The 23,768-nt window shown below is 37.6% G+C and overlaps 1 protein-coding gene across 6 annotated transcripts in view; it reads right to left on the bottom strand.

Moving 5' to 3' along the window:
- slmapa (sarcolemma associated protein a) overlaps nt 1-23,768 on the bottom strand; it is a 90,409-nt gene that overhangs the window by 13,189 nt on the left and 53,452 nt on the right. For 4 of the 6 annotated variants that reach the window (XM_052101418.1, XM_052101424.1, XM_052101421.1 and 1 more), the window contains 7 exons: nt 18,840-18,902; nt 14,865-14,924; nt 12,832-12,906; nt 8,311-8,391; nt 7,809-7,868; nt 1,868-1,987; nt 1,691-1,765 (listed from right to left, as the gene is read on the bottom strand). In XM_052101418.1, coding sequence (XP_051957378.1) covers nt 1,691-1,765; nt 1,868-1,987; nt 7,809-7,868; nt 8,311-8,391; nt 12,832-12,906; nt 14,865-14,924; nt 18,840-18,902 — 534 coding nt within the window. The remainder of the gene's footprint in view (nt 1-1,690; nt 1,766-1,867; nt 1,988-7,808; nt 7,869-8,310; nt 8,392-12,831; nt 12,907-14,864; nt 14,925-18,839; nt 18,903-23,768) is intronic. The other 2 variants (XM_052101419.1, XM_052101420.1) reach the window with 1 other exon arrangement.

The following is a 23,768-nucleotide window of genomic DNA, read 5'->3' as shown; positions in this document are numbered from 1 at the left end:
AAAACAAACCCATATGGGACTTACAAGTCGCATTCACACAACCCACTGGTCACATTACAGACAATTTGTATAAAAAGTATCATTACATGTCCGTGCTAAAAGCAAAACAACATGTTCTCTGCAAGCACATTTCATGTGGAGTTCAAAGCGACAAATCTTGTAAATGCAGCTTCTTAATTGCTGTAGCAAAGTGGATAGCCACTATTAAAGTTGTGGAGGATAAGGGTTTAATAGATTTAATCTTGTACGACCCAGTGTACTTCTGCATGGACATTGTGTTTTGGCTTCGCTATTCGCAACACATACTTTAATTTAAAATGACTAATCTCAGTTCAAAAGATTCTGGGCTGTCAGTAAGTGTTAAACTTTAGAGTCATGTGACAAAACAACATGGCGTCAATCATAGCACAGTTTGTCTTTGGGAGAGACACCAACAGAGTCTGTAGCTTCATCCAATATGCCATTTTAAAAATTGAGCGATTTAGTGTGAAACCGCACAGTGTTAAACACAATGACAACTATAGTAGACAATAGTTTTTATATAGAAATCGTATTTTACAGTGTATTTTTACATTGAGAAAACAAATTTTGCTTTCAGAGGCTTTACATGGAGTTAGGATGACAATAAGGTGCATTTTTGAACTGTTCTGAGACCAGTGCAGACAAACAGCACACTGGAGGTTAATTAATTCACTTAATAGGGAGCAATGTATTGCTCTCTATGTTAGTTAATTTACTCCTAAAATCTGACCAAAAGTTCAGTTTCAGTCTGAAACTGATTGGATGATGCTTTGAATCAGGATTATGCTAACTTCTGATGTTTAATGTTACTTGAATTGGTGCTATTTTAGTGCATTTCTATCTTTATACTGTGGAATACTTTGTTTGGAAAATGTCAATACAATTTTGTTACATATTCTTTTCATTTATAAGAAGGAATTAAATGCATTTTGACAGGAATAGTATATACAGTCAAATTTCAGCACTGTCAAAATCTGATTAATTGCGATTAATCACGATTAAAAAAATAATCAACTGAGAGCACTAATAAATACGTAATAAATGTAATAATATATTTAAAAAATTTTAAAAATTGGTAGATGTGTAAAGCATTGAGTTGAGAACAATTGGCTCTTTTGAAGTAGAAATATTTGGTTTATTTTATTTTGATATCATTGGCCATAAGCCTATAACTGGCCTACAGACCACATCCATTTTGCAAATGAGTACATCAATCTGTTCAATGCAGACTTAAGAGATGTTCACACAGGATGCGTTATTGCGCTATTGGAGCTGAGGTTTTACTGTGGTTGCATCACATTTCACTGGTTTTCAGTAAATGCATTGTTTAGGACGCTATGTCAAGTTAAATGCAGTTTGAGATTTGCATCTTAAGTTCTGCTGTCAGAATATACTCATTTTGTGCTGGCAAGTGTGTTTTTCCCCTGTACAACTGGAGTTGCGCTGACTGCCCTCTGCTGCCTGCGTCTGGTCCTTCAAGCTTCAATTGCTAAGATTGTAGGAATTCCTTTTACGGATTATTCAGGGGGCATGACTAAATGAATTATTGTGTGAAATCAACCTTTTCACAAAATAGCACTACCTTATAGCTTAAATAACACATACCCAAAGGTAAACCATTGAAGCCATTTCTTGTGTATTCTTGTGAATGGCTCTTTGTTTGACTCACTCTGTAAGAAGCGGATCTGTTTAGCAGATTCTTCCATCTGCTGTCTGTTTGTTCTCCTCTCCTCCTCCAGCAGAGCTGACAGAGGAAAAACACTTATAATGATTCACACTAAACTCAGTGCATCACCCTTCATTGTTAATGTTGAATTGTTATTAAATGAGCAATTATCTAAAGTACCTTGAAGCTCGAGGCATTTCTGTTTGCCGGTGTTGGCGAGCTCCTGCGCCTCCTGCAGCTCTCTGTGGAGGTGTGGAATAACCTGCTCCGTGTCTCCAGATTCCAGGTTCCTGTCCATCTCTACAAACACACATGAAGCAGAGGATACAGTGATGAGAAATATTAGGAAACAATTTGGCTGACCTGCTCAAGTGAAGACAAGATATTATATGACCAATCAAGTGAAATCGGATGGCTGTGATTAACACCTCGTCCCAAATATGTGCAACTCAATTGTCCAGCGTCTTCACTGAAAGTGGAATATTGAGCTAGGTGACAAAATCACAAAACAATTCAAAACACAGATTTCATGTTTCAGTGGCATACCCAAAATTAAGGCTTATAACAAAAAACAAAACAACAAGGAGGGTCAAGTGTTCGGTATCATTTTAAAGAAAAAAAATGTAAGATATAGATTGATAAATCCTGAGACTTTCAGCCTAAGAAATCATGGTCACCTGTAACAGTAAAATTTTGTGTGGAAAAAACAAAGCAATCAAAAGTTATAGTATTACAAATATAATTTAAATATAATCCAAGTGTCCAAAAGCCTCTCCAAACAAATAAAACATAATTGTACATGAGAACTAATTTCACATGCAAACACAAAAATGACTAAAAGGTTTGCATAGCATGCATAAATGATTTTAGTAGTGAGATTACACAGAATGAGTTTAATTCTGTGCCATTTGCCTAATCATCAAGACATGTCATGTACTTAGTGCCATCTCTTGGTGACTATTTGTAATTAGAGTGATTGATCCTGTGATCTTATGACTCTCTGCCCAAACATGGAAGACTATCACCACTGATTTGAGAAATCAGTACCCAACCCGATTGGTTTAGCATTCCATAAAGCTAAAGCCTTTCCGATGATGTAATTTGATCCAGGAAAGCTAACGTGTTTGTAACCAGATGCTGTGTGCACGTGGTAATGTCGCATAATGGTATGTGATATTTTACGTTCGGTTTATTTTATGTGAAGTTTTAAGTGAAAACACAGTATATGCGCAACACCTGTTCACATGAAACATGTATGTCAAAGACATATACTTGGCTATGACTTGCTATATTTTTGTCAGAGTAAAACAAATAGGCTGGTTGTATTGTACTCTGAGAGCTTTCCAGCGACATTGGCTATTTGATGAGCTTGATGTTTTTACAGATTACAATAATATGTTCAGTGCAAAATCTTTAATAAATGATCAAAACTTCTGATCTGATCATTAACAGCTCCTGGGTGATTTTAAAGTGAGATGTCCACTACATGTTGTTTTAACTCCCAAAGCAATCCAAAGAGGAGAAATTAAAATAAAAGAAAAATGCTGACTCAATTTAAAACTGCAGACATATCAAATCACACTTCTGTGCTTTCAAAGCTGCTCAGAGTGTGAGATCAATCAATAACAATGAGTCAAAACAATAACTTTACAAGCCACAAGAGACACATTATGTTCCACAGCGTCAAGCATAGAAACTCAATTAATTCAAACTCTGAGGGAAACCAACATTATAATGCTTGTTAAGAATTAAGTAATTCGTTATGTGAGGGGTCTTTCAAGGACAAGTGCTGGCCAAGTCGAGCTCATTCAGACAGCTTTACTGGAAAATCTACAAATGAGCGGTTGAGATGACCTGTACCCAGCCAAGCAAAGTTCTTTTGTGCTCTCACACAACTTCATACCAAGCAAACAAGCATTTGCGCCCCACCAGCATCTCGGAGGAGCAGCTATTTGGCCTCTCATGTGGTCTACTAAAGACAGGCTTTTAGAAAACCTCCTCTGACCATAAACCGATGAATGTCTCGCTCTCAGTGCACTCGACAGATGTTGATGAAGTCATGCGCTAATTTAAAGGCTGGTAATCCGTCATGATGTCAGACAATGGCCAAAAAGGGTGTCTACTGGGAGTAAGAGAGCTGCTTAGAGCTGCTTTCAAGCAAATATGATGCAACAAACTCATCCACTTAGCTATGTTTCTGAAGCTCTGCCATATGTTTAATGACAGAGGGAATAAAGTGGTGTGTAATCACATTCTTGTGCTCCTACAATAATTCCAGCAAGAGCATCAGTTGCACAAGACTTTATGGCTGAGACTGTGTACCAAAGCCATGCATTTGTTCAGATTAGTTAACGCCCAAGTTTAGATGAAATTAGGAGTGAATGAGAACTGTTCTCTCACATAATTTTTCAAAATACTTAGTTAATACCAATTTCTACACAATTATCAGGAGTGTTTGCAAAGGCAAACATCACCACACAAATTTTAAAATGAAAAGTAAAGGCAATTGGTAATTATGAAACAAAAATAATAAACAATAAAGAAACAATTCAAAAGTCAGCATAAATAAATGGTATCATAGACCAATGCTGGGTGCAATTAACTAAGTATGATACTCTGCACTAGGGATTCCATAATAATTCAACAGCGCCCTCTTGTGGCACATTTTCCAGTGTCAAATATAAACAGCTCTTGACATCCTGTGTAATTAATCAGTAGTGGGTGGAAATGGTCATGAAACAAGCTAAAATATGATGTTTTTGCTACAAGAGACTTTGACATTATAAGTGGACAAAAAAATTTATAGTATATAGACAAGGACTAAAGAGGCTATATTCTACTTGTGTAAAATCTCCTCCACTTAAATACACTTAGAAATGTTAGCCAAGGCTTCTTACAACAACAACAAAAATTCATAATTAAATTCTACATGATCATTTCACCCTCAGAATTAAATGGGCATTGTTGTTGTTGTTTTTTTTTGTTATTTGTTACTGCACCTTTATGACTTTATGTAAATGAGACCTGTTTGGCTGATCTTTGCATTAAGGCATAGTTCACAGTCGTTCATCAGGGCAAGTCAGGTTGCTGAATAAAGTGGCCAGTCATATGCTAATGAGCTCATGGTAGCGATGTCAATACCTCATTCTGCAGAGCATGACTCTTACAATGCAAACGACATGAGTTCAAATCCCAGGGAATGCACAGTGTTTAAATGCATACCTTGAAAGCACTTTATATAATTTATTATAAATGCAAATGGAGTTATCATAAATGTATGGGCTGATGTTTACATAGAACATAAAACTCTTATTTTCAAAAGAGGAAAATATTGGGTTTCTATATTTCCCCTTGAAACAGCCCCTCTGCTCTTGCAGGATAAATGCTGAGAACATACATGTGCCGTAATGGAAATGGTTGTGTGGATGTACTGCTGTCTGGAGTGACTCAGCAGGGTGAGAGTAGATGAACAATCGACATTTTCAGCATGAGTGGGTGCGAGTCACAACTGAGCTCATGACATTTGAGACAGAGGGGCTAAATGGTCTGACCCTTTCTGACAACTAGAAAACTAACTTGCATTAAAAGAGATTAGAGGCAGTTCAAATAAATGTCTTTGTAATGTTTCTTTAACACCATTAATTGAAGTAACTGGTGCTTAAACCCTTTTATTATCCACTATATTAATCCTGTTTTAATTATGTTGGCTTGGCAGGTCTGATGAGGTCTAATGTGGTCTAAAGTGGACTCTTTGGTCTGATGAGGTTTGATGTGATCTGATGAGGTTTCCAAAGGGGTTGATGAGGTTTAATCTGGTCTGATGAGGTCTCTTGGGTGTCTCATGAGGTCTAATGTGGTCTGACGTGGACTCTTGGGGTCTGATGAGGTTTGCTGGGATCTGATGTGGCTTCCAAGGGGTCTGATGAGATTGAATGTGGTCTGATGAGGTCTCTTGGGAGTCTCATGAGGCATAATGTTGTCTGCTGTGGACTCTTGTGGGTCTGATGAAGTCTAATGGAATCTGATATGGTCTCTTGGGGGTCTGAACGGGTCTGATGAGGTCTTATGCGGATTCTTGTGGTTCAGATGAAGTCAGGTGTGGTTCTGATGAAGTCTCGTGATGGGGTCTAATGAAGTTTTATGTGGACTCTCGTTGTTCTGATGAAGACTCTTAAAATGTATTACAAATAAAAAACTAAACAAATCACATGTACATAAGTATTCACAGCCTTTGCTCAATACTTTGTTGAAGCATCTTTGGCACCAATTACAGCCTCAAGTCTTTTTGTGGATGTTGTGAAAAATAGCATGGCACACCTATTTTTGGGCAGTTTCTCCCATTCTTCTTTGCAGGACCTCTCAAGCTCCATCAGGTTGGATGGGGAGAGTCGATGAACAGCCATTTTCAGATCTCTCCGGAGATGTTCAATCGGTTTCAAGTCTGGGCTCTGGCTGGGCCACAAGGACATTCACAGAGTTGTCCCATAGCCACTCCTTTGTTATTTTGGCTGTGTGCTTAGGGTCGTTGTCCTGTTGGAAGATGAACCTTCACCCCAGTCTGAGGTCCAGAGCACTCTGGAGCAGATTTTCATCAAGGATATCTCTGTACATTGCTGCATTCATCTTTCCCTCGCTCCTGACTAGTCTCCCAGTCCTTGCCGCTGAAAAACATCCCTACAGCAAGATGCTGCCACCACCATGCTTCACTGTAGGGATGGTACTGGCCAGGTGATGAGTGGTGCCAGGTTTCCTCCAGACATGACGCTTGCCATTCAGGCCAAAGAGTTCGATCTTTGTTTCATCAGACCAGTTAATTTTGTTTCTCATGGTCTTAGAGTCCTACAGGTGGGCTGTCATGTGCCATTTACTGAGGAGTGGCTTCCATCTGGCCACTCTACCATGCAGGCCTGATTGGTGGAGTGCTGCAGAGATGGTTGTTCTTCTGGAAAGTTCTCCTCTCTCCACAGAGAAATGCTGGAGCTCTGTCAGAGTGACCATCGGGTTCTTGGGTCACCTCCCTGATTAAGGCCCTTCTCCCCCGATCGCTCAGTTTTGCCAGGCGGCCAGCTCAAGGAAGAGTCCTGGTGGTTCCAAACTTCTTCCATTTACGGATAATGGAGGGCACTGTGCTCATTGGTACCTTCAATGCGGCAGACATTTTTCTGTACCATTCCCCAGATCTGTGCCTCGATACAATCCTGTCTCGGTGGTCTACAGACAATTCCTTGGACTTCAGTTGTTGAACTGAAACAGTGCTCTGACATGCACTTTTAACTGTGAGACCTTATATAGACAGGTGTGTGCCTTTCTAAATCATGTCCACTCAACTAAATTTACCACAGGTGGACTCCAATCAAGTTGTAGAAACATCAAAGATGATCAGTGGAAACAGGATGCACCTGAGCTCAATTTTGAGTGTCATGGCAAAGGCTGTGAATACTTATGTACATGTGATTTTTTTTTATTTTATTATATTTTTATTTTCAAACAAACCTCTTTCACGTTGTCATTATGGGGAATTGTTTGTAGAATTTTGAGGACAATAATGAATTTAATCCATATTGGAATAAGGCTGTAACATAACAAAAAGTGGATAAAGTGAAGGGCTGTGAATACTTTCCGGATGCACTGTAAATAAATTTCAGCAGTTCAAACAAACCCGAATTCCATCAACAGCTTGTTCCTTCCGACTGATAGAAGTTTGCACGACAGCTCTACGTGACCCTTAAAGCACTCTGTGCACTTCCTGTCTAATTGAGCTGTAATTGGTTTACATTCCATTCTGTACTCCAGCAGACCATAAACGAGGCAGGGGCAAATATCTTCGGATACATGTGAACCGGGGTGACGCACTTGCACCTGTTCAACAACTCAAGCTCACTGGTAACACCTTATGAGCCCACCGCTGTTACCTCCAGCAGATTTACACCATATATAGACACAATGAGGAGGAACACACCCCGATTAGCGGTGCAGTTGTGCTGCATGCCAATGCACTGAGCTCTAATTAGTGTAGATAAAGAGCGTGACTAACACTATAGTCCAGCCAAATAACACACACATACACATCAACACTGGCATTTCCAACAGGGAAGTCAACACAAAAGAATGGAAAGATTACCTTTCAGAAGAGAAACCCTGTTTTGAGTCTCGTTCTGTTCTTGTTCATCCATCTGTCCGTCTGGATAGGAAGAAAAACAAAGAATTAACAAATAAAGAAACAAAAAATGAACACAGAAATAAAGTAAAAGCAAGACATAATAAAAAGAAAACAAATGAAAAATAAATAAATACAAAAAATTCAAGACTGAAAGAACAAAAACAAATTAAGTGCGAATAGAGAAAAGAACCAATGTAAAAATCGAAAGTCAGGCAAAAAAGACAGAAATCAAGAAAAAGAATAAACATGAAAAAGACAAGACAAAAAAAGGGTGAAAAGTCAGAAAGAATGAACAAATTAACTAAATAAAGCAGGACAGAAAGAATAAATAATCAAATGAAAAATGGACATATGAAAGAGACAAAAAGACAAAGAACGAAAAAGTCAGAAAAAATTCAAATGAACAGAAAAATTAACGAATAAGCGAATTAAAAATGAAAAAATGTGCCCCAGTTTTACGTACCTGACGTGTCGTCACTGCTTTTGTCTTTGCTGGGGCTCAGAGTATCTGACATGTCACACTCTTTCACATCTATTTGGTTTTCTGTGAGGGCAGAACGGAACACACCACTTAGAAGAGGGGGGCAAATCTATAACTCGAACAACATTACAGCAACAGTAGTCACACAGAAATCATACATTTCATCAAGTTCTATATATCAACACATGGGTCTAATAATAATATTTTTGATGGTTATAAACTTAAGATATGATCCGAATCTACATTCGCAGGCAGTGAATACGCCCCCCTGTAGTTCATACTCTCTGGCCAGTGGTAGATATTGCCCACACATGGTCATATGTGTGACCTGGACTTCCAAAGGGATACATAGTCACTGGCTAAAAGAGTTGCAGCTTTTGTTGTGTGTTGCTGGCCAGTCAACGTGGACTGAATAGAAGTTATAAATGGATTTTGGCCAGGAAAAAAAAACAGGGCAAACTATCTAAACCAAACTGGGGTCCTTATGAAAAACTTCAAACACTTAGAAATGTGCGGTCAGGTAAACAAAACTTAAAATGTTGACAACTTTTCATTTTTTAAGTGAAAAAAAAAACAAAGTGTCCATTGTGTCCAAAAAACAAAGTGTCCATCAGTATCCTGGTCAATGCAGTCTAGATTTATTCCATTAGACACAGGCATCAGACCAAACACTGACCCAATTTAATAAATATTTGGCATATAAAAAAAACACTATGCCATTAAATAACATGAGAGATCTTTTGAACTCCATGTTTCCTCAATAAGCACAGTATATTAAACCGTGACTGAATCTTAAACTATTCCATCTGATGGGATGAAAAGAAAGCAGTGATGTCATAAGAAATAGTTGAGCAGTGAATTCTGGTCTAATCTGGGTGGCTAAAATCGGTCTCTAACTTGCAGAAATTGAGAGGTCAAGGTCAGGTGCCACAGCAGCTGCAAAAAACAGTGGCCGGCTACACAGTTAATCAAGAGTAGAGCATATTGACGTGTAATGTTTACATCTTCTGGCTATACATAAGGCTGTCATGATAATCATGTTATCAACTTATCGCACAACATACGGACATGACCTCAATCATTTTTGCTGACCTCGATATTGCCCCATTGTGTTTACATGCGTGTTTGTTTACACAAGACTGAATGTAACCAACATTTTAGCCAGTCTGTTTGTTCTGTGTGTCAGAGGTGGGGCTCAGGCAGCTCCACACACACACACACACACACACACACACACACACACACACACACACACACACACACACACACACACACACGAAGAAAACATGTTACTCAATGCTAATAGGTGTTTTAATAGGTGTCATTCCCGACGACTCCATACTTCCAGCAAGAAAGTTTGGAAGAATAAGTCCAAATGGAAAGCCGTATTCAACAGCTCCAGTGTGCGAACATTTCAGCTTCAAATCAAATGAGAGAGGAGTCCATTAATGAGAACGACCCGGTATGTCGACTTTGTTTAAAAACAGTGGAAACGAAAAGTGACAATACAACTAACCTAAAAGCTCATCTAAAACATAACCATCCCATCCAGTTTTCTGAGCTGGGAACAAAAACCACAGTTGGAGAGGGACCTTTCCGACAGTTGGCTATAACGGAAGCCTTTGCCAGACAGTGCAAATATAAACGTGACAGCACGAAAATGGCACACGCTTGTAGATAGCGTTACTTAGTATATAGCCTATGAGATGCAGCCATTCAACACGGTCGAAAAAACAAGCATTTAAAAATATGCTGCAAACTTTTGACAGGCAGTACGAATTTCCAAAGAAAACGTACATCTCCCACATTGCCATTCCAGCCTTGTACAACAAAGTGAAAGATGCCATACTGAATTAGATAAAAGACATCTCCCTTTTACTCTGCCACTACAGATATATGGTCAAGCTCAAATATGACCTCATACATGAGCTTGACCATAAATTACATAACTGCTGCCTGGACTCTGAAGTCAAAGTGTTTAGAGACCAGATACACAGCCCAGAGCCATACTGCTGACGTACTTGCAGAAGCCCTTTAGTCTGCTTTAGCCGATTGGTGGGCATTGGATAAGTGCAAAATGGCCTGTATAACTACAGAAAATAGTGCTAACATGGGACTTTGTAGGAATATTGTCAACACCTTCAACCTGAGCTGGCTAAAGAGACCTGAGGAAGCCACAGACTGAAGCCAATCTCCCCCAACAAAGTCTAGTACTGCTGAGTGATGGATAAATTGTGTTAATATGCAACACAATATAAAGGATTAATTTAAAGTTAATTTAAAGGGTTGTTATTTTTAATTTGGGTCCTGTAATGTACCTACTTTCGTGAGCATGTATGCATGTATGTATTAGATCACTGGTTACATTACAATATAACCATGTACAATTTTTTGTGATAATGGAAAAATAAATAGTAGTATTTGTTGATTAATGGTGACATACACTAACTAATGAAAAATAACAGACGTTATCTTTCCCACAGGATGTCACCACATGATGGAGCACCAAGAGAAAAATGATAGAGAGGGTGCAGGAGAAACTCCCAGCCATAAGACATGTCCTGGTTGAAGATTGAAAGCATGGCCACCTCAATCCAACCTGGCAGGATGTTTCTGTGATGGAATCCATTAATGCAGCCAGTGGCTGATTTCACAATGTTCTCTCAGGGGTAAAATGTCACTGTGTCCTCGGTAAAGACTGTGTTGGAACTTCCTAAAGGTGAACTTTTATCACCAGACCCCAATGACACTGCACTGACAGCAAAGCTAAAGGAAAACATGCACAGGGTATTGATTGAGAAATACAGCCCACCTGAAATCCAAGACCACATGAGAAAGGCCACCATCTTGGATCCGAGGTATCGTGGTAGCATGGAGGATGCAGAGGTCTTGGATGACGTCAAAATTCAGCTCTTTCAAGAGCTACTAGACATGAAAGAGGAAGAAGGAAGTGACGAAAGTGCCAGTGGTGAGAGCTGCGAGAAGCTACAGGGGGAAATTATGGATCTGAACCTCCAGCACCCAAGAAGAGGCTGAGTGACCTTCTCCAGAACAGAAGAGCCCAACTCACAAGTGTCAGACCCAGGATGTGTTGGTACCAAAAAGAGCACAGGTTGATGAAGAGCTGACCAAGTTCCTCTAGGTAGTAGTACTTGACGCATCATCTGATCCCTTAATGTAGTAAAGACTTCCTCTAATAGCCAAGTTAGCACAAGGATACATGTGCACTTTTGCAACCACAAGCTCAGAGAGAATGTTCAGCACAGCTGGCTGGCTGCATTGCTTCCCCAGAGAGATCCTGCCTTAAGACCCACAAGGCAAACATGTTGGTGTTCCTTCCTTGGAACCTGCCTAACAATTATAACATAGATTTGGCAGCAGATATGGCCTGTTGAGGCATCTGTACCTTAGTTCATATGGACACCAGACTGTTGTTTTAAGGAGGGTTTGTTTTTGAGCAAATGTGTGCTTATTATAACTATATAATTGTATAGCATATATATTTGATAATTTTCACAATGCCTCATCACATTGGTCATATTTCCTTTTTTACTTGACTGTAGTATGTTGTATTTTTAGAAATGCAATTGTGTGATTTAGCCAAAAGTGACCTGTGTTGTCCTCTTGAGTTCAGTTATGATGTGTTTAGCCAAACCCAATAAGTTCACTTTCACCCTTGTGAGAAAACTTAACTGAGAAAAGGTCAGGGAAGAAACTGTGGAAGGAAAATCTCCACACAAGTGCCTTTGTGTTATGTCCAGAGACACTCTAAAAGGTTGAGACCTAAACTGTCTTTGTTATGTCAAACATGTTACGTTGTTCTACCCATTACTTATATTTAACTTACAGCTAATATGTTGTTACTTTGCAAGGTCCTTACTGCTGAGAAACTGCATTGGCAGTATATTGCCTCTTAAGGAATGCATGACTCTCTATACCCCTGTGCCAAATGTTTAATGTTTAGTGAAATTTTTGTTAACTGAGCCTGAGAGTCCATTTTATTTATCGTTTTGGTTGTGTGGTTGTATTTTATTTGTTTTATTTGTTTATTTAGGATTTCATTTTTTTGACATTCGAATTCCAATGTCTGAATATGTTTAAGAATTCAAAGTTCATTGCTCTTTGAAAGGGTGTACTTGCATTATTATGCTATTATATTATCATTATATCAGTACATACATTAGTCTTAAAATTACAATAATATAGTTTATTGCAATTATTTCTGGGACAATATATCATCCAACAAAAGTAGTTATGACAGGCCTAGCTACACATTTCAAACGGTGTGTATTTTAATGTTTGTTGGCCAGCACAATTCACTTCCATTGTAAGTGCATTAGTGCAACGGTCATCTTTGCTGCTTGTTTTTATGTAGTCTAAATTTTTTTGTGGCATTTTAACATTACGCCACAAATGCTGTCAAATCACCATAACTTGTTTTAAAACTGGAACAATTTTCAAAAGGACAAAACCTAATGCAATAAACAGACTCAAATGTGATACCTTTAAGTCTGGCAGGACTGGCCAGGCTGTTGTCAACGGTCGTCTGATTATTCTGAAGATGCGCATCAATGACCTCTGAAGAAAAACAAAAACAAAAACACATATTTAAATGATGGATCGGCTCATGTAAATGTCAGGCTGTTTTCACACTTGGTTCAATTGTTTTTTAATCTGGACTAAAGTTTGATAAAATAAAAAAAATATTAAAAACAAAAAACACTAAAAAGGGGTCATGACATGAGGAATAAAATTGTTCTTGTTCTTGATCTTTTGACATACAAGACATCATTCTACTACAAAAACACTAAGTTTAAGAAACCAAAACTCCCTCAATATAAAGAGAATTTAAATGACTCATTTGGAATTTGTGGATTTTGTGACATCACAAGGACCAATATGTCAGTGAAAGACATATGGCAAGACTCTACAGCAAGACATAAATGCCCACTTCTACAACGTTGCACACTTGGCCCCGACCACTGGCACTCAAGTCAGACAGGTAAAGAGAGATGGGCCTCTCTCATAGGAGTTTTATCTACACCAAAAGGGGAATTTATTCAGGACACCTGCCTAAATGATTGTCTACATAATCATGTATTAGATGAACTGCTTTACCAGAATCATGCATATCGTGCCGCTTTTAAAAGATGCAATGTTAAGTTATAACTCTTCTGTGACCCCCATTCAGTAGCTGTCTCGTTTTAAAGGCTGTGGGCTAGGTAGGACGAGTCCTTTGAAGGCTGCAGTATACAGAGCGTCCTCCTTTAAACAAGCCACGTTTAAACGAGACAGCCTTCTTAGGACAAACGGAACGTAACATGGTTGCTATGACAGCATGCCACTCTTTAACAAATGCGAGCACTTTGAGTGAGAAGGGAACAAAGTCCCTTTGGAAGGGAATGTATGAGGTACATTTTAGGAGTTATAATGATGTAAAGAGAAAAGAAAATAGACTTTTACAGGTGTACTTTTAGTCTAATACATTATTTTAATTATATATTAATGTAATTATACACTCTGCATCTATCTACTGAGGTACTTCAACTTGTGAATTAACATTACTTGTGTTTGAACATCATCATTTAAATTTCTGTCCAACCAAAGAATTGTGGGATGCAAGTGCCTACGAAGGATACACCTCTTTCATCCTCTAAATTCCCGTGAAAGGAGGTTGCATTCGAAGGCTGTATTCAAAGTGTCCTACTCGCTTCTCAAAAATGAATCCGTCTCGATGACGTATGCGGCCGACAAATGCAACCTCCGGAGAACGCAGTCTTCCAAACGAGTCACAGTATTGCTGTTTTGAGTATTGATGCATTTTTGTACAAGTCTGTGCTATTTTGAAGTTGATATCGGTCTGTTATTATATACATCAAGTTGTTACTGGTTGTTATTGGTATTAAGTTTGTTGGTCTATATAAACATGCACTAGATGGATGTCTTTGATCATTATGATCCATTTCCAACAATGTGCCCTGCATTTTAAGAGCGGTAGATAAAATAAACAAGTACGTTCTAGTCCATTCCACTTCTGCTTTCAGACTATATCAGCATGGACTGCTTGTGAACCAGTCATAATACGATTTAAGCTTTGCAAAGGAACTGTTATTAAATGGTGGGGCAGTTAAAAACACGATTGGACCCAACCGCAATAACCAATTCCATTCACAAAGGTTTCAAATGTCATGTCTGTTTGACAGTTTAGAGTGCTGTTGTGATTGAATGTACATTTTAATATATTCAGATGCAATGTGTTGGGTAAGCTTTGTGTGTAAACCCTGAAACTTTGTTTTATTATATTGTGGAGCTTGTTAACTTAAGTTTAAGGAGGCACTTAGGCCAAAACTGAGTGTTTTAGAGAGAGGCCAGAGACAGTGTGGAAAATGATTACTCATAACTAAATACTGACTGTTTTGGTGCAAAAAAAATAAACAAATTACTTGCATTATCAGTGCACCTCATGGAAGATAATAAAATTACCTATATAAAAAACCATGTCATGACCCCTTTAAGAAATTACTCCGTGTTCTTACCGTCAAAGTTGGACAGTTTGTTAATAGACGAGTCTACAGCCTCCTTCAACTGCCTAACCGCTGTTTAGAAAAGAAAAGTCAGGTTACTATAAGTCTCTTTAAAGTCACTCAAGCAAACCAGTTGCAACTACAAAACAAGATATTAATATAATATATCTTACTATAAAACAGTGAGGCAGATCAATGTCAACCAAATGTATATGTTGCAACAAAACTGTACATTTGTATTATTTTCCGTACATACAAAAAGCAAAAAAACACGGAAAGCAGTATGCTTATCATTAAAAGCTCATAGGTCTCAGAACACATGCTGGCAACAGTGAAAATCCCGAGAAGAGAGAAACTCCAATGTCAGTAGGTGATGAAGTGAGTATAGACGGCATGCTTTAAGTGTTTATCAAGAATACATGTAATGATCGGAAACGGGTACATGCTCGTGTACTGAGAAATTACATGAATGTCTGCAAGAGCAAAGCAACTGATGACTTGCATCTATACAGATGGCAAAATGTTACACTTAAGATAGTAACACTTACAAGTTTGCAAGTGAATGATTAACAGAATAAGAACTCAATTTAAAGAATAGTTTGAACTCGAAAATGAAAATTCTCATAATTTTCTCATCCTCATGCCATTCCAAACCCATATGACTTACTTGCATAATTTGAACATTCTGCATAACATCTCCTTTTATGTTCCACAGAAGAAAGTCAAATCGAGTTGAAACAATGACAGTTTTTATTTTTGGGTGAGTAATCCCTTTAAATCATTACTATGGCAATCGATTTAGATATACCTGCTATTGACTACACTGTCTGAACAAAATGGATCCTTTAAGGCTGTGGTACAAACAAAAGGCATATACCAAAATTTGATTTTACCCATTAAACGTTTTCACATTGGGAATTAATAGAAATCAGAACAAGAATTCAAAGAAACTCACTGAACTGCTTGTACAGAGTAGAAAAAGGACATTTCTTTCAAGGGCATTTCTGGTGAATTTAGTAGAAGCTCTAGTCTCCATTGTGTACCTGACATCAACAAAAGAGCAGTATCCTGGAGTACTCCACTTCCTCTGTTTTTTTTTTAAAACAGACTATTATACACTTTTTTGATTTTAGTTGTTTTTTAGCTCCATTACAGCACTAGATGTTTGAAATGTTAATCAAAGACTTGTTGTAAACCAAAAGACACAATGTATGTTTGTGTCAAATGATGAACAATTAAAACAATTACATCCAAATATTTTTCAAAGTTTTGATGATTTTTATAAATACTTCAATATTTATGCACTTACTCATGATATTCAATAAGAGGAACAATCATTCCTCAAAACAGCCCTTACCGATTGAAAATATTAAATGCAAGAGGAAAACTACATTAAAGATCAAGTTAAAAATCAAGTCATGTTCTCACAGTTTTTCACTGAAAGATGATGAAATTATTTATGCACCAATTCAGAATATTAAATAACAATATTTACTTGCTAAATTATTTCAAAATAAAAATACATTTTGAACAGATTCCTGGAAATGAATCAAGCCTACCAACTATAACACAATTTTCATTTTAGCTTTAACCATCATCAATTGTGTTTAGTTTACGGATTGTGACTAGTTTAACTGTACTTCACTGCACTAACTGCTCTTTAGCAGTAACTTCAAAATCATAGCAATATTCACAATGTTGCTTAAAGGAATAGTTCACCCAAAAAAGAAATCCCTCTAATTATTTACCCGGTTGCCATCCCAGATGTGCATGACTGTCTGTCTTCAGCAGAACACAAATGAAGATTTTTAGAGCTCTGTCAGCTCTTTATAATGGATGTACACGGGTGCCAGCACTTTGACAGTCCAAAAGTCACATTAAGGCAGCATAAAAGTAATCCATGCGACTCCAATAGATCAATGAATGAACCTGACAGAGCTCTATCTTCTAAATATCTTAATTTGTGTTCTGCTGAAGAAACACAAATTAAGTCATTTCAAACTCCCCTGAAAATATTTACAAACATTTTGATAGTAAATGTAAAGCGGTCCAGTTTCACTTTAATGTAACGTTTGTGTAATGTCAAATGTTCTTGATCATTGGGGTTCATACATGCAGTGTTAATGACAAACAGTGACACAGAGGAAATGCCCACCTACTCAACTTCTGTGGAGATGATAGAATGAAGAAATAAAAGAACCTCAAAAGGTCTTTCTTCGTGCAAAATAAAGATTTGTGCATTTAATCAGAAAGCCTTAAACTAACATGTGAAAGTAAAGAATTTAGGAGAGATAGATTTTTCTGATAGATTCATTTGTGCATGGAACTACTTTCTTACACCATAGATCAGGATCTGCCTTTGAGGTTTGTGCGCATCTTTGGAATGGCAGTTACAATTGAGCTTGTGGAATTACCTGCATCTGTTGCGACTCCCAAGCTGTAGTGTAATGTTAGTCAGTTTGCTGAAGATAATGGGAATTGTAGTCAAATACATCCTTTTGTAGTCAAATACATCCATTTTCTCACTGTAAAAATTGCCGTCTGTGCGGGGGTCCCCCTATATATTTCGCAGTAGCTGTTGTACAAAAATCATTCACTACAGAAACCACTGTAGATTACATCTCACAACATGAAACTCCGGCATCAGGTAAGCGCCTTGAGTATGTTTTTGGTTACTCCGTCTGTTGTCCTGCTCAGCTGTGATAAGCCTTATTGCTAAAGGTCTAAGTTTAATTGTATTTCCAAGCTGTAATGTTATAGTAGAATTCAGAGCGATCGTGGAGTGAGAAAATCCTGATGACTTAAAAGAAACTGACGCCCGCTGACTGACGTGTGCAGTCACGTCAAACTTTCTTGGCTTATAACAAATAACATGGTCTTGTCACCACCTGCTGGCTAAATTATTTAATGTCACAGGGAAAAATTTAAAGAATCTAGCACTTTTACACATCTGCGCTGCCTCTTACACTTTAGTTTAGAACGCCACAAACACAAGCGGAGTGATACACATACTGAAGCGTCCGAGTGCTGATGGTGTGATTTAGCAGTACTAATGGAACATCTCTCGTCCAATCAGATTTGAGGACCGGAAATAACTGTTGTATAGAATATCATATCATATATAATAGCTATTTAGGTTAAACGGACCAAAACTTAAGTTGACCAAAAAGAGACAGATATTATTAATATTTTGAAATTTCAAATATTATTTCTAATGTCATTCAAATGTTCTTTTTAAGTCTTAAAGGAAATTGTACATCCCCATTTTATTATACGATTCCCAGTTAAATGTGAATAAAAAGGCATACTTTATAAAACTGGATTTAAAGTTGATGATTTTAAGTATAGAATAACATAATATAGAATACAAAATATTCAGATTTCTAAAACCAGTTCAAGAGCGTGTGGAGATTTGGAAGTGGGTGGAGTTTTTGGTGAAGGTTGTTCCCAGCGTTTTTTCCTGATTGGTGGATTAAAAAAAAAAAAAAAAAACTCTCAGGATCATGGGTATTGTAGTCCTTCACCAGGAATTCCACAATTAAAAAAATATTGTTTTTTAAATTAAGTAGAATAAACATGGACTGGTGGCTTCAACAGAAACCTATACCATCGATTATCCTCCGAGCTCACTGTAGTTCAGTCTTTAAAAGTGTATAAGTTTCCGTTAATAATCTATTCTACCATGTAAAATATTAATGGGATTTTTACTTCCAGCACCACAGTTGAGCTCTATAGTACATCGCCACCAAATGGAATTAAATATTGAATATTCAATACATAGAAAATATTGATAAACAGGTATTTAAGGAATCCATAAAGCCCCACCAGATGTGGTTAGGAGGTTCTGAGAGTTGCCTGTCCCTCCCTGCCTGGCTTCCTTACAAACAAAATAAATAAAAAAACATCTGCTTCCTGGTCGCTCATTAATAAGGTCTTAATTGATTAGTGCAGCTGAGGAAGGCATTGGAAAAAAGGCTTTGTACTCACATTGACACTCAATGTACTGTTGGATTAAAGTGCAGTCTCCTCCACTCTTTAAAAGAAAGTGGTCTACCAAAGAAAGAAAAACCCTCCATTAAATGTGCAGCAAATGAAAGATATGTGAGGGGCATTAGATGATTTTAAAACATAAGCCAGATCTACATGATACAACATGAGACGCAACCAGACAGATATGCAGAGGGCAGGACAAGAACACAGATGGGAGACTGCATCTATTTATTGACCTGAAGGGATTGACTGACACCTGTCACTCACCTGTCACTTCAAACAAAAACAAACGTATACACAAAGAATCAAGGGTGATATATTCACGGATGCCTCGAGATATTATAAGACCAGCATTATTTAATTTTGCTAAAAAATCTTCCATATAGTTTCCATCTGGCAGCACTAATATAAAAGCTAAAGGCCAGTTTGCTGTACAACTATGCAATTTGATGTTAAAATGAAAGGTCTTGTGTGTAATGACACACACATAAACTTTAAAACCAAACACACTTATGACAAAATCAAAACCATGTTTGTATATTTTAATAATTTCCGGCTTTGCACTTGCTGCCATTCTCTACAAAGGTCTTACTGATGTGTACGATGGAAATCCATCTTTTCATAGACACCACTGAAATCCCATTTTGTTGAAAAGTACAACATGAGGACAGTTCTACGAGTGAATTGTCTCTGCCTTGAGGTTTGTGGTCTGTGGTACACCAAATTAGAATAAATAACTGCATCATGATGCATGCAGCACTAGTAGTTTCGATTCTAAGATTCTGTTCAGAATGAATTACCCCGACCCAATATACAATCCTTTTTTAGTAGGGGTGTAACGATATGTCGTGCCACAATATATCGCAATACAAATACGTAACGATACGTATCGTGCATTTGAAAAATTTTAAATCGCAATATAGCAGAGTTAGTTAAGTTGACCAACAAAAGATTTTAACAACAAAGGTGGTGATCAGCGTTTAGTCGAGATTAATGCAATTATAGTTAATTAAATATATAATTGACATTTTGCGATCAGAACTTTATGACAAACGATGATCATCTAATATTGCTGCGCCACATGCGCTTCATTCTAACAGAAGCACAGAAAGCACATTGCTTTCTGCCATAACGGACTTTAGTGTAATTGCAATTACTTGCATAGACGTCATGGACACCGAAGTCTTGGGCATCAAAGTCTGCATGTTTTAAAGCACTTCAGACGGTTACTGAAAGCAAGCACATGTAATAAAGGGAGCACTAGCAGTGAGAGAGAGACGCATCTTTTCTGCGCAAGGTATCCAATGTCCACTTCACAAGAGACTGCACAGCGCGACAGAAAATAAAAGTTTACAGAAATTTAACAACGGTGTTATATGAATCTACTGTATATAATGCAGATTATAATGTATAATAAGGCTATGGGGGAATATAGTCCAAATAATGACAAATATAATGACTGATTCGATTTCAACAGTAAATTTAGGGCCTACATTATAAGAATGTAAAAATGTGATACTATTTAAAAAATCCTAATATTAAAACTTTGTATATGCATGTAATCAGTGACTGTATGCAAGCATATGGTGTGACTGCAAATCAAATTCTGTATTTTCAACAAAGCAGAATTATGAATATTTCTATTCATGGTGTCACCATTGCCCTGTTTCCAGTACACTCCCCCGCATTTAAAAAAACAAGGCTTCGTTTAAAGTATTGTGAGAGTGTGTTAAATTGTGAATTCCTTTTGGTGAACTGAACCATGAGATGAGTGAATCGTTACTCCCCTACTTTTCAGTACTAATTTAATAAATAAAGTCCCTAAAATGTACAACTTTTGGTCCCAAATGAAATTCAATTCCCTAAATTAAATAACTTTTGGTCTTAAAATGTACTAAAGGCCCCAAACCTTTGGTGCTATATGTAATAAAGGCTCTAAATGCAAACAATTTCAGTCCTAAATACAAGACCCTAAATGTAAAAACTTTTGGTAATAAAATGTATTAAAGCCCTAAAATGTAATATTTTTTGGTGCAATATGTAATAAAGGCTCTAAAAGCAAAACATTTTGGTCCTAAATATATCAGTGATGTAAAGGCCTTAAATGTGTTAATAATTGGTCCTAAAATGTTAGAAAGGCCATAAACTGTTGGTGCTATATGTAATAAAGGCTCTAAATGCAAATACTCTTGGTCCTAAAGGCTCTAATAGTTAAAGGCCCTAAATGTAATAACAAATCTGGTCCTAAATGTAAAAAAGGCCATCCGTAAATAAACGCAAGTTACCTATGTAAATAAACAGTACCATTCATTTGATGTACCAATACCAATTCCTTAACAATAGTAATGTCATAACATTATTGATAGAAGTATAAATAATTCATAGTTTCTTTAACATATACACTCACCTAAAGGATTATTAGGAACACATACTAATACTGTGTTTGACCCCCTTTCGCCTTCAGAACTGCCTTAATTCTACGTGGCATTGATTCAACAAGGTGCTGAAAGCATTCTTTAGAAATGTTGGCCCATATTGATAGGATAGCATCTTGCAGTTGATGGAGATTTGTGGGATGCACATCCAGGGCACGAAGCTCCCGTTCCACCACATCCCAAAGATGCTCTATTGGGTTGAGATCTGGTGACTGTGGGGGCCATTTTAGTACAGTGAACTCATTGTCATGTTCAAGAAACCAATTTGAAATGATTCGAGCTTTGTGACATGGTGCATTATCCTGCTGGAAGTAGCCATCAGAGGATGGGTACATGGTGGCCATAAAGGGATGGACATGGTCAGAAACAATGCCCAGGTAGGCCGTGGCATTTAAACGATGCCCAATTGGCACTAAGGGGCCTAAAGTGTGCCAAGAAAACATCCCCCACACCATTACACCACCACCACCAGCCTGCACAGTGGTAACAAGGAATGATGGATCCATGTTCTCATTCTGTTTACGCCAAATTCTGACTCTACCATCTGAATGTCTCAACAGAAATCGAGACTCCTCAGACCACGCAACATTTTTCCAGTCTTCAACTGTCCAATTTTGGTGAGCTCTTGCAAATTGTAGCCTCTTTTTCCTATTTGTAGTGGAGATGAGTGGTACCCGGTCAGAGCATGTGAGCGAAGTGGAGCGGTGTGACGCTCAGCTCAATATTCCGCTCTATGCACGTGCGCTCCACTCAGTCGCTCGCGTCCCAAGCGAACGCTCCACTGATGAATCGCTCAAGCTCACCGGTAAAACAAATCCGCTCAGATCCGCTCAGACATGAAATGTCTCTGTAGGCTACTTGCTTTCTGTTTGTACTTTGTAATGAATATCTGGAATACATGTATAAATTACAGTAGCTAGGATTGTAAATAGAAGTTATTTCGGGGTGATTCTGAATAAAAGTCTGTTCTTTTTATTCATTTAAATGCATTAAATTAACTTAATTATAAAACATGTCTAGCCCTTTGGCAAACTTGCCTATTAAATGCAATAACTGAAAAGGTATATTTGATTTTCAGTTATTTTATTTCCGTGAACATAACTGCAGTTGCAAAACAGGCATATTAAAACGCGCACGCACACACAAACAAGATGAAATGCATGTAGAACTTCACAAAACACATCTGGACTATCATGCTCATAAAAGCACACACAGGTGAAATGCACTTAACAACATCTTATCAAAGCACACCTGGATGATTTACTGGCATTAGTAAAAGAAACGCGCGTTCTAAAGTTTAAATATAACTGCGGGTAATTGCGGTCTATTTAAAAACGTCTCAATCTTTACATCACTTTAGAATTTACTTTTAGAAACATTAGCTTGGACTAAGTATTAGGTTTCAGGCTCATGCGGTGTGCCCAGGACAGTAATCCAGCGGCGGAAAACACGCGCTCAGAACTGGGGAGTCTGGGGACACAGGAGAGGAAAAAAATGATTTATCTCCCTTTGATTGGTAGCAGTTTTTTCTGTACAAACTAATTTGCGTACATTATAATAGCGTACAGTACATTTTCTGTTGCCTAGGCCTACATCTAAATTATAGGCCTACCTAATTATTCGGGTCAGTTTTTTTTTTAATTTAAATTTAACAAGTGGTTCAGTAACTTCTGTCTAATTTCAACTTAAAAATAGGCTACATCAACTACAATTATGTAGGCTAATTCATATTGTGAGTTGGCTATAGGTTATTTTTAGTTGCACTGATATGATGATTGCATAACGAATTAACAATTCGTTCCAACCTGACTTCAGCATGTTTTAATAATTAATTTCCTAATTTTATTTAAATCGTACAAAATTAACAATATAATTTTCGATCCATGGTTTAGTAAATCGTGACCACGTTGTAATAATTTGTTTCCTTGTTTTAATAAAACGAGAGTAGCCTACGAATTAGTTCAACATGGCCATGATTTACTAAACCAGGGAACGATTTAAGAATTTGTAGAAACGAATTTAATTCATGGCCACCCTAAATGAGAGAACTAATTCTTAATTCATGGGAAGTTGGGAGCGAAATGTTAATTTGTATATTACAATATATTTTTGTCTGCATGTCATGAGAGGGGCTCAGTACAACAGCCTACCTTACCCATTTATCTATTAATTTATTTTCGAATGGTATAGGCTATAGCTCACCTTTTGCTGCACTACCATGTTTGCGTAGCACATCCTCCTGCTTTCTGGCAATGTGACGCTTTATATTCCAATATGAATCTTTGCTAACTCTCACAGTCTCTCCACACTCCCTTTCAATTTCTCCCTGCTCGTTCTTAACTGTGATTTTTACTGTGCATTCATGCATAAGGCTCGCAACTTCCTTAAAACAATATTTGAACTCCATAACCAACCCAATATTGCTTTAGCTAATTCACCGATTCTCGAACTAGCAAATCACAATAGGGCATTCCGGGTAGAGCGAGCGGCG

The sequence above is a fragment of the Xyrauchen texanus genome, chromosome 32 (genome assembly GCF_025860055.1).
Source record: "Xyrauchen texanus isolate HMW12.3.18 chromosome 32, RBS_HiC_50CHRs, whole genome shotgun sequence".
Taxonomy (NCBI): Eukaryota; Metazoa; Chordata; class Actinopteri; order Cypriniformes; family Catostomidae; genus Xyrauchen; species Xyrauchen texanus.
Note: the sequence above shows the minus strand (reverse complement) of the source record. Positions and strands in the feature narration are given on the sequence as shown.